At 32.9% G+C, this 12,825-nt stretch overlaps 1 protein-coding gene across 6 annotated transcripts in view; it reads left to right on the forward strand.

Annotated features, from left to right (window-relative positions):
• The first annotated feature begins 396 nt into the window (after window positions 1-396).
• The window catches only part of LOC149555792 (Molecular chaperone Hsp40/DnaJ family protein), a 178,152-nt gene continuing 165,723 nt past the window's right edge, over window positions 397-12,825 (forward strand). For all 6 annotated transcript variants that reach the window (XR_016364562.1, XR_016364564.1, XR_016364561.1 and 3 more), the window contains exon 1: window positions 397-872. Coding sequence is in view for 1 of the 6 variants with exons in the window: in XM_089829953.1 (XP_089686079.1) it covers window positions 549-872 (324 nt within the window). In the remaining 5 variants the exon portion in view is untranslated. The remainder of the gene's footprint in view (window positions 873-12,825) is intronic.

Below are 12,825 nucleotides of genomic sequence, written 5' to 3' on the forward strand. Positions count from 1 at the left end.
AATGTTTATTTCTTTATTACTCGTAAAACATGTGTTAAAATTAATAATATTAAATTTAATACTTAAAATTACAATAAATAATTTGAAATTTAATATTTAAAAATCTTAGTTGCTTAAAATGGATACCACAATAAACCATTGAATGCTATTTTTTTCACGTTATTTTTTTTCACTTTTAACAAATAACAAATAATTAGATTCAATTAGTTTGACCCCTAAGCCTTTCATGCTTAAAAATTGTAGTCTACTTCTAGATATTCAGTAGTCTGATTCCTCCTAATTTTGTCATCATGCCATTGATTTCCCTATTAACACATTTATCACACCTAAACAATGTAGCCTAATTCTTTCAACAGAACAAAAACGATAAAAGGACCGCCCTAATAATCCGTGAACATAATAATTGGTGAATATTTGATGCTGCTATCATTTCCATTATCTGCTCTCGCTCATCTCAAATAAATACAGAAGATAAAACCTTAATAAACCTTAAGCCCCTGTCCCAAAACAAACACGATTAAATCTCCAGGCAAAAAAACGAAAAAACGATGGCAATCTGTGCAGCGCCATCGTTGGCCATTTTTAACTGCAATTCATCGACACCAATAGCGTTCGGAGTAATTTCCGCCGGAAAACGCAGCAACTCAGGCATTCTTAAAATACAGTTAGGGTATTCAGCTTCTTCGCACAATTTATACAGCGGAAGAAGAGGGCAGGGTTTTGCAAACAGCAGCAATAATATGTACAGGCGGCATTTCAGAAAGATACACAGGACAATTTGTATGGCAGCTGATTACTATTCCACTCTGGGTGTGTCTAGGTCCGCCAATGTTAAGGATATAAAATCTGCGTACCGAAGACTTGCTCGTCAGGTACAATTCATTTCTATGTATGTTTTTTCATTTGAATATGTTAGGACGGGGAATGCATTAGTATTCATTTTTGAGCAGTAAGATATGGAATTTTGCAAAATTAGAAAGTGATAGATTCTAATTATCCTACACTGTTAATAATATGGTATAGAGTTGCTCGTATTAACATACGTCAGAACCGCTTACACTGATAGAACACAGAGGTGTTTGCCATAACATTGCTTAGAGGTGTTTGCGGGCGCAGCGGTTTCCCTTTGCTTTAATTTTATTGTTTCCTTGTGTCTCGCGTTGGTTGAGGTGCTTACATTGACATTACTTAAAAAGGTTTGTACGAAAAAGTTTCAAGATGCTTGTTTGTCTGCACGTCTCTTTATCTTTGCGACTTCTATTTTTTGAATTAATGTCCATGTGAGATTTTCATACCAGTTGGCTAAAGATGATATACTGATTTTAGTTCGAAGTTCTTATACTGATATTAGTTAGAGGTGCTTGTACGAACATTGTTTAAAGTGCTTGTGTTTTCTATTGGTCTTCTTGCCGTGTGATTATCAGTTGCTTTGTAAGTTTCACGTAGAGGCTATGTGCAAGAGTGTTTTAGGGATGGGGATAGCAGGGTATAAATGGCCCCCTGCTATCCTGTGGCTATGTGCAACAGTGTTATATGTTTGTATATAGATTAAACACCTAAAAATGGCCCCCAGGGCGTAGACCTTTACCTTAGAACTTTAATGGAGGTGTTATTCACAAATGCAGTAAACACATGATGAGAAAACATTTGCAGATACACAAGAATACTAGATTTGTCTGGAAGCCATGGTGAGAATCAGCCTTGCAATGATAATGATTCACTTATAACAAGTAGGTGACAACCTACGAGAGACATCATCAATCTCAGATTGTACACTTGAACACCAACCCACATATTACGTTAACCAATCCTGCCTGGTGACTGGGCAACAACCCAGTAACGAGAACTTCACTCTCGACAGTAAGAACGATGGACCTTCTAATTTTCTAATAAGATCAGAATTTGACTGCTTACTCCTCATTTGGTATTCTGATTGTGGCACATCTACAACATCTTCCTTTAGCTCGCATGAGCTTGTATCCTGAGTCAGAAGTACACACCCAGTTTCACCTTACAACTACCATGAGAGATAGTTAAAGAGAGCCCTATGAATATATTAGTAGTTACAATTACAAACATATATTGGCTCGATAGAAAGATTACTGCATCTGCAAGTCAGTTCTCAACATGAGCTCTTAATCAAATATGTAGTGAGCCAGGTCCAAAAGCTCACACACATTGTATAGCTCAATGTAGCTATCTGATTTCAACAGTTAAAGAGAGCCCTATGAATATATTAGTAGTTACAATTACAAACATATATTGGCTCGATAGAAAGATCACTGCATCTGCAAGTCAGTTCTCAACATGAGCTCTTAATCAAATATGTAGTGAGCCAGGTCCAAAAGCTCACACACATTGTATAGCTCAATGTAGCTATCTGATTTCAACAGTTAAAGAGAGCCCTATGAATATATTAGTAGTTACAATTACAAACATATATTGGCTTGATAGAAAGATTACTGCATCTGCAAGTCAGTTCTCAACATGAGCTCTTAATCAAATATGTAGTGAGCCAGGTCCAAAAGCTCACACACATTGTATAGCTCAATGTAGCTATCTGATTTCAACAGTCATCGCTGCACAATCTCTGGAAGATATGAATATGTTAGAAGACACGTTTAAGTTGGCCAAGTGAAATAGGTCTGGCCTAGAAGACTCTCATATCACTCCACACAAGGTACCAAAACATGTGTTTCAAACAAGAGATAAATGTGATCCCAAGGAGCATTCTTCCTTCCATTCCTGCAAAAACAACTTAAGAACACCTGCTGCATTAAACTGGAGCCTGAACACTGACTGCACCGTCTGTCATCAAATTGACAAAGTATTTACAGTGTTGCACCACATTTGTCTTCCAGAAACACATAATATAGATGAATCTCGTGTAGGCGTATTCTCCACTCAAGCAGCAAGACATCATCCCTGAACATTAATCACTATAGAGCAAGATAGGGTTGCCAGAGTAAGCTCATTGTCTAAGTAAAACATCCAACCATCCATATTAAGTTTTCAGAAATCTTCCGACACTGTCAGAGATGTTGCAATCATATCAATCAATGTGACTGCAACTCAAAATGACATGCACAAATTTCTTCCCTGGATATTGTGATTTTGGATGTTTACACTGTCATAAGTGTCAGCATGGACTATACGCCTTTGGCATCAACAATAACATCTATGTGACATTTACAATGTGGGAAACCTTATCTTGCCTTTGCATTCAATTTCTTTGCTTTTACATGTTAGGCTAAGAAGATGAGTTTGCTCTATAAATGGATCTCGTTTTGTTCTAGGTTGCTTCTAAAGTTTTCATAGCTTGGAGGTTTATTGCAATACAGGTTTTTAAATAATACTCTTCAAAGTTGAACATTATTAAAATATTCAAATTCCTCTCTAAAGTTAAGTAATTACGAAAAAAGTTCAATTTCTTTGCTTTTACATGTTATGCTAAGAAGATGAGTTTGCTCTATAAATGGATCTCGTTTTGTTCTAGGTTGCATCTAAAGTTTTCATAGCTTGGAGGTTTATTGCAATACAGGTTTTTAAATAATACTCTTCAAAGTTGAACATTATTAAAATATTCAAATTCCTCTCTAAAGTTAAGTAATTACGAAAAAAGGAAACCTCTTTTCAAGTGTGCATCCAAAAACCTATTTGACTTTTAGAAGATGGAAGATAAGAAAAGTACCCAAGAGAACTAGACATCCCACTTGTCTCTTTCTATTCTGTGTTTTCGCAAGAGAAGATGAATGTGTCACTCTATTTTTTAAAGAGCACACACATGTCAAGGACCAATGGCTTCACAAAATTTCTAAGTAAAAATACCATTATCTTTTAAAATTCATGGGATCACCTAATTGTAATAGCTTCTAAATCATCTTAGAAGTATCTAGTATCGATCAAAATGTTTTGGGTAGCCCCCTCCATGGGACCATAGCTTAAGATAATAGTGAGTTTTGTTATGGTAAATTGATGTATTTAATAAAGAAGATGAAGGTTCCCTAAATAGGTTTACAAAGATATGACGTCTAAATCAAACAATAGTGAATCAGAGATAGGGAAGGAAACTTCCTAGAGCAACTAAGATGACCGTTAAAGAAACATTACAATATTTTAATACCCTCCTCCCTTAGGGGGTATTAGTCTACCAACCCTACAAAAGACAATTTTCAGGTCTTTTGGTCACAATTGCATAGAAGGATGCTCCATTCTAATCATGAATGCGTTGAGAAAGCTGCCCTCTTCTCTTCAAAATGCTTTGCAAAATGAGCCTGCTACTAAGACCTTCCCTGGTTATGCAAAACTTCTGGAATGACCAAGATAACCAAAATCCATACAACCTAATTTTGGAAAACAAAACTGTCCCTCCTCGTAAACAAAGACACCAAAAAGAGCTTCTCAAACTTGCAAAAGACAATTTGCAGGTCTTTTGGTCAGAAATGCATCGAAGGATGCTCTCTTCTAATCACAAATTCGTTGAAAAGCTGCCCCCTTCTCTTCAAAATGCTTTGCAAAATGAGCTTGCTACCGAGACCTTCCATGGTTACGCAAAACTTCTGGAATGACCAAGATAACCAAAATTGTTCCAACCTAATGTTGGAAACTAAAACTGTCCCTTCCTATAAACAAAGACACTAAGAAGAGATTCTCAAATTGAAACCTCAATTTTGAGGTAAAATTGGCAAACCCTTGTGCAGACTCGTGCCTTAACAACTCTAGTTGTGATCGAGAATAGTTATAAGAAACCACAATTTATTATGAAGTAATTGGTAAATATTTGCTTGTTATTAATAGAAACCGAGAGTTCAATATATACAAAAGAATAAAACGATGTTTCCTTAGGAAATGATCGTAAAGAATAGAAACATTCTTTTCTAGCTAAAAGAAAGCTAAAGAAAGCTAACAAATAACTACATACTAACTAATATTAGAAACATTCTAATATTTACAATAGATTACAAATAGATAACTGTTAACTAATAATAGAAGCTTATCTATTACCATAATACCATTCTATGAGAAAAATTGCCAAATCCTCCAGAGATTTTTTTGGAAACAAACTTGACAACCCAAGTTTGATTTTGAGAAGAAAATTGGAAAAGGCAAACATGATTTTTGAGGAGAAAAATCAATCAAAACCCACAAACAAATTTGCACAAAAAAACCATGAAAACCTATTCAATTTTTTTAAGAAAATAATAATAAAAATGATCTATAATTCTAAACCTGTCCTTAATTTTGTTTAAGAAGAAAAAAGATATAAAACCCACCACTTATCTTTTATGGACAAAAATTAGAAAAACTAACAATTATTTTTATGGACAAATTAGAAAATTGCTCTCATGTTTTTTTCCTTGGCAAAAAAATCAGAAATCCCTTGATGCTAGATCACAAAACAGCCACGAATTTTGCAAATCTTAGTTTAGGAAAACGAAATGTGCCCATAGTAGTTGAGACCGTAGGATTCTTAAACACAAATATCATAGGTGCAATAGGAAGATGTTTGGAATTCCAAAGGTTACGAAAGAAAACACATACGTAAAAAATAGTTGCTTAAGAAAACATAGACGCTTGAAAAAACAATGCAACGTAGGAAGAATGTGTGACATGGGCAAAACAACTCAGAATTGACATGATCTTGTTCAACAAGGATATCACAAGCCCTACAAATGATGCACAGGAAGGAACAAAACCACATTAGGAACATCCACAAGCATAAATAACCCATGAACAAAAAATATCCTTGAATTTGCAAAGCAAAGAATGTAACGCCCCGCTAGGGAACCCAAAAGGAATTAACCTAAAGTTTTACTAAGCTTGTCAACTTTTTTTTTTGAAACGATAATATACAACAACAATTATAAAAATAGTGGAAGCAATAACATACACATAAACACATACCATAAAGCAGATTACAATTCTTAAGGGTCCCATGACGTTGAATCACATTTAAGTTTAATTAATACTAAAACCAAAATATAACACATCCACATAAAAAAATAACTACAAGTACGAGTATGAAGCCATTTAAATAATATATAATAATCCCGAATGCCACTTGGCAATAATCAAAATGCACAATCATCCATTGTACAGGCCACAGGCTATGAAAGGTTGAAAGAATATACATCATCAATAATATACAACATCTCATAAGATCTTTGATAATCAAGTACAATACAACAGAGAATAATCATCCAACAAAAATACAAGATCAGAAAGAAAGGTATTATAGAACAAAGAACTCCAACAACGACATCGAACTATTGGATCTCAATGGTATAAGAAAAATGCACTACCACTTGACCTCGTGGAACCTAAATGGCCCACTTCCACCGCGCTGAGGAGATAAACTCAAGTCCCAAACAGGATAACAAAACACAAGTCCAAACCAACAACTAGGTTCAAGGAATCACCTGAAAGCAAACTATCTCAAAGGGTACCAAGACACAAGTATCAACTAATCGCAGAGGCAACAAGACACGTAGGAAATCTACTATGCAAGTGGGCAAGTGTCATTGCATGAGCCAACTCTAAGGTTACTTGAGTAGCCACTATGGACTCCAGCCCCCTAGTGTCTCTATCTTTTCATACAGACAAGGCATACTAACAAGTCAACTCTAAGGTTACCCTGGCAGTCCCTTAGGACTTCAAACACCCTAGTGACTTTATGTGGCACCTTATCTTATTAATTTATTTCAACCCATTTAATGAAATATAATCACTTATTAAAATAACCTACAATGGGTTACCTGACAACCTCTTTAGGGCCTCGACCTCCATTGCAAGCCACTTCCCAACATGACATACAAACAACCTACCCTAAGCTCAGTAAAAGTAGTAGATCACATACGACCATAAATCACTGATCAATTCTAAAACAAGCAACTAGAAAAATATTGTAAACATTACTGATCATAACCATAGATTTCACCAATACGATTATCCTAACAGGATTGATCCAAAGTCAAGTAAACATAAACCAAACCATGACATAGCATGACATCACCAAAAACAAATCACATAATCACCTTAGTCCTATACAAGCAACTAGGAAGCAATCCAAAGATAATTGATCGAAGACTCAAAGGTTATATCAGATAAGTCACACCATTCACCTCAGTTTCACACAAGAACACTAGAAAGCAATAACCACCAATAGATCAAACTCATCATAAAACGCACATGACACATTACCATGGTTGGGTATAAAAGATCGTATACAAAACATCATCATAACATCACAGAACAAACCCCCAAGCCTTTGGTAAACATCCTGATTTCGTCAAAGCTAAGTCAAACCCGAAACCCACCATAGTAAACCACACATCATATAAATTACAAAACAATGAAACTTCCATAACTCATTAGGTTTCGAAAACCCAACAGTTCAATTTTCACTATGGTTTCCAAGTTCTCATTTTTCGTTTTCAAAACATAAAGATTCAATAACAACCAGGGTTCCAGCTTTCTTTTCCAAGTATTACTGTTTCTATAGTTTTCAATCTCAAACCGGGTTCACGTTTTCGTTTTCTCAAAGTATTGTAGTCTGATAAGGTTTCAGTTACAACCCCAAATCTAACACCAAAGAAATCATATATCATAACAAGTATAGATTCATAATTTTGTTTAGTTTGAAAAGACAAGTTCGACCTATACAAACAGGTTCAAGTTTTCTCATATACAAAGTGTCACAATATCTAAGGTTTTTCGAGTTATCAAAAGATGTTATAAATTTCCTTTAATAGTAGAAATCATTTTCATACCTACATCATCAAGTAAAATCCGAGTTTACTTTAAAAATAATCGTTGTTCCCAAAATTTACAATTATCAATTTACTTTCCAAATATATTTTAACAAACTAGGAATCCTTAATTTGAATATTATTTAAATTCAACAATAATCAATTAAATTGTTAGAGATAATAATCATTTACTTTAATTTTATTAATAAAATAAATCCTTATCTACTAATAAAATAAGAATTATTAATGCCAATAGGCATTCTACAATGGCAGAATGGGTGCACTAGGATGGTGTGAGTGTGTTACTGTTAACTTTTATTCTTCTATGTTAAATTTGACAACCATCTACATGTCAAAAGTTCAAATCTTATTCTAAACAAAATATACTTTTAAAAATAATTTAATAAATAACATATAAAATATTTGTTTAAATTATAATTTTTGGAGATATAAATCATCTAGTTTTTAAGAAATTAAAATAAAAAGCTTAAGTTAGTAAAAGCCTAAATAAATAGAGATAAAGGAAATATAAATAATTTTAGATGTAGTAAATTAAATTATTTTTATTTTGTAGTGGATATCTATTGGCATTTCTTTAGATAGATTTATTTAAGATATCTATACTAGTTATTAACCATAATAATATTCATATTATATACCAATTACTAATAAAATAATTAATAAAACTTAATATTACAAATATTAATATTAATTAATAAATTATTAAAATTTATTAATAACATAAAATAAAAACTATTTAAAAAAAAAAACCTACCACAAATTTAAAGTTCGTAGGCTGGAGGGATGTCGCGGTAGCCCTGCTGTGTCGGCAGCAGGCTTGTCGTAGGTGGCCACATTGTTGTCGGCGCACAGAGAAAGGAGGAAGGTGGGTGGGGTGGAGTGGTGGCCCCCGCCCGCTAAAACATTTTTTTTGTTTGTTTTTGTTTTAAAACAAATCAAAACAAGCCCCCCCCCCGCATCCATACAAAAATCGCAGGATCATGATTCGTTTTCATCTTTTAATAAAATTTGTTTTATATTAAAAAAAAAAAAAACAATGCCCTCCCAACAACTTTGCAAATTCCGTTATAATCTATGTATTTTTTTTTTAAAACCAAAATTACGTAATAGATCAACTAGGAAGATTACGAACAACCAAACGAATTTGTATAGTAAATTCTGATTTTTTTTCCAAATCTTATCAGAACCAAAATACAAATCTTGACTTATAAAACAAGGTTTTCTACTTTCCAATTCGTATACAGACATTTCTAAATCGAAGAACGATAGTTCACATACAAGGGTTTCAATCTAATTAATTCGTACAAGGACGTATTCAAGAACAAAGAATAAAAATTTCAACACGAGGGTATCAACCAAATCTAAAATTCCAGAAAAATAGATTTATCCAAACACGAAGAAGACATGAATTTGAAGAACGGAAAACTACTGGGCGAATAACCCACAAGACTCTACTTGAATTTGATGCTAATACGACAAACGCTTGGAGCACACAAGTATTCCCCTCTTTTTCTGAAAAACCTTCCTCTCGGAAATTGCTCAAACCCGGTTAATGAAAAATGAACTCTAGACCTCTAATGAAAAGTTTTTCCCCCAATATGGGGTTTTGATTGTGCAATCACGCAAAAATTCTTCGTCCTTTATTAATTATTATATTTTAATTTTCATGCACAAGTTTTTGCCATTTGATTAAAATATCTTTATTAAATTAATTTGCTTTCTTTCTTTAACTAATTATCAAGATGTTTTAAATATAATATTTAACTAATAATATTATTTAGAGTTTATTATTAAAATAAAACTCCTAAATAAATTATTATTAAATTAAATAAATATAAAACGCCAAAATTAGACTTTAATAATATCTCTTAAATTTAATTCCGTAAGAATTTGGTATATCTCTGATACCATGTAAAAATATGCCTAAGGCAATAATTCAACGCCAAGATCAAGAAGCTTAAGCACTAGCACAAGAGAGACTAATGATGATCAAATGAGAATCTCAATAATGATCAAGATGATAATGGATATCAGATAATTGGATATGAGATATCTGATGAATACACACTAGAAGTGCCTTGTGTATAAAGGCAACTAGAATGACTAGGAGTCAACAAAGAGATAAACATCACAACTAAGCGCATGTCCACCGAGTGGATTATCCTCCATTGAGCACAGGAGTTTGTGCGATGATGAGAGGATAAATTTACATAGTTGTATCTCAAAAAGAGATATTGTAGACGCCATGTGCTCAAATAAGTTGCTAGCTCTTGTGTTGTCAACAAGACAACTCATATGACTATGCATATTCCTAAGTGTCTACATGACAAATAATATAAAAATGCATTGTCCTAAGTAAACTTAAGTAAAGTGTAGTGATAATTAATTATTTATACTAACAAATTCTTTTACTTAATTAATTTCTCAATCAATTAAATATAATTAAATATAATTTTTTAAAATAAAAATTTCATTAAATTAAATCATTAAATTATTTTTTAATTTGATCTAATTATAACACAAAATCATCACAAACCCACAAAACCAAATACGACAACTCAATTGAAGACAAAGAACATAATCAAACTCCAGGTTAGAATCATGAATTCATGTCACTTGACGAATTTAGACGGGTAAACAACTCAGATACTTGTTCTACCTTCTAGGACAATTGGCTTAGGTTAGCATTTGGACTCAAGAATTATATCCCCACTTATACCATTGAGATATTGTGATAGGGTACGCTCATCCTGACAATTCAGGGAAGTCGATACCCGATACTTGCAATCTGCATAAAATTCGAGCATGTACATACACATATATTCTAAACTAAACAGGCAATGGCAGGAAGTGGTGCATCGTGTAGATCTCGACTAGCAGGTGACTACGACTTCCTCCCTTAACCATATCAGAAACGTCAATCATAAAGTAAAACATACACATACACCATACACATGCAAGTAAGGGGTAAGTATCCATATAACTGCATATAAATCATTCATCTAACTAACATCATGCAAGAACTGAAATTGATGTATGAACATACATATGTCATCATAGAACTAATCTTGAATACATGAAATAACTTAGTAACTCAACACGTATATCAACTGTATATGAAATACATTTAATCTAATCTAGTAACCAAGTGCCGATAATCATAAACATAAACATAAAAGAAATCTAAAAGAATCCGGCAAAACAAATCTAAAAAGTCAACTAGGGTAAGGCATTACATCCACTCTCCCTAGACTTAGGCTTACTCTTGGAAGCCTACAAGAATCTAACACTACAATCTAAAAATTAAACTAGGGGTAGGCATTACAAAGAAACCCTTGATCTTGGACTACGAACCATAAACACCATGAATACACATAAATCCCTTACATGAATTTCAAAAAGTAAAAATTACCCAAAAAACCCTAGATGTCAACCTAACATGATTTTTCATAAATAATGTTCGAAAAAATTCCAGATTTGAATCCTAGAACCTCATTGATCCGCTTTGTACCATGTTATGGTAAATCAATGTATTATGCATAGGAGACGAAGGCTCTTTAATTAGATTTACAAACACGGTGCTTCTAAATGAAGCAATCATGAACTGAAGGCAGAAAAGGGAACTTCCTAAAACTATGATAACTATTGAAGAAACATTACAATATTCTAATAAGTTTGGGGTGCAAGTTTTGAGCAAGATGTTTTATGGTCAAATTTCCTTTAGGATAGTAATTCTAGAAGGTTACACCAAAGTTAAAGATGCCTCTTTTTTAATAATAATAAATTATAAGACTTAGAATAAAAAATAGGAAAGGCTATTTTGTATCTGTAAATTTTAAGATATGTAGAGACTTGTGTGGATTCCCAAGTCAAACAATGAATTGCACAACCCACACGAGTCTATTGTGCTGAGTCATGCTCGAGTTATTGTAAGTTTTCTACCAAATCTTTACCAGTTTTAGGCAAAATTTGCAAGTCTTATACCCATTAGTTGCTTATGCAAAAGAAATGAAAAGAGAAAACTTGAGTATTAAAATATGGATTCATTTGTAAGCTGCTAGATATGTAGAGACTTGTGTAGATTCCCTTGTCAAATAGTGAATTGCATAACTTATGTGAGACTCGTGTGCTGAGTCATGGTCAAATTTTCGTGAGTTTCCTACCAAACCTGTACAAGTTTTAGACAAAATTTGGAAGTCCCATGCCCATTTCTTGCTTTTACAAATGAAAAGGAAAGAGAAAACTTGGGTCTGAAAATATAAATGCATGTCATTTTTTCATACATTTGGTCTTTGATAGGTGCAAATTTAGTAAATAGGAGGGATTGGAAAATGTAATGCCCCCCTTTTTGGTCAATCATGATTGATGTCTTTAAAGCAATTGTAATATTCATGGTAGTCATTTCAATTATCAAATGATATTATTATTTAGATTTATGACCGAAGGTTATATATGTTATCCAAGTTGCCTGCATGCCATCTATGGACTCCCTCAAAGTTTATAGGTCCAACCCTGTTTCACGAAGATTTATGGGTTGCTGACCCCCACCCTATACTGGGATAAGATCCATTAGATTGGATTTATACAAGCCACATTAGGAAGCAATTCTATTTTCAATAATAAAAATACTGCATAATTAGATCATATAATATAGATTAAATAAATATCTAATTTAAATGTACATATATATGTGTCATAAGCATCTTAATATAAATATGAATCATAATTATGTTATATACCTTATTACAAGTTCTCTCTCTCTCTCTCTATAAATAGTCACTTTAAATAAGATAAAGTATAAGCAATAAACTCATATTACCAAATTCAATTCAAATATATAATTATTAATTATTAATACCAACCTTAAAAGTAAATATTTAAGCATACCATGTATGTGTACCTTTTTACTAATTCTTACTCTTTATGCTTTTTATGTAGACTATCTTTCCTTTATTTAATGTATTTTTAATGTCCTCCATATATCCCATGTATTTGCTCTATGTTTTTATATCTTCCATCTTCCTTTGGCGGGTGCCACATGGAATATTAGTCATAA

Source organism: Cupressus sempervirens, chromosome 5, assembly GCF_028749045.1.
Source record: "Cupressus sempervirens isolate cs-2001-9-10 chromosome 5, ASM2874904v1, whole genome shotgun sequence".
Taxonomy (NCBI): Eukaryota; Viridiplantae; Streptophyta; class Pinopsida; order Cupressales; family Cupressaceae; genus Cupressus; species Cupressus sempervirens.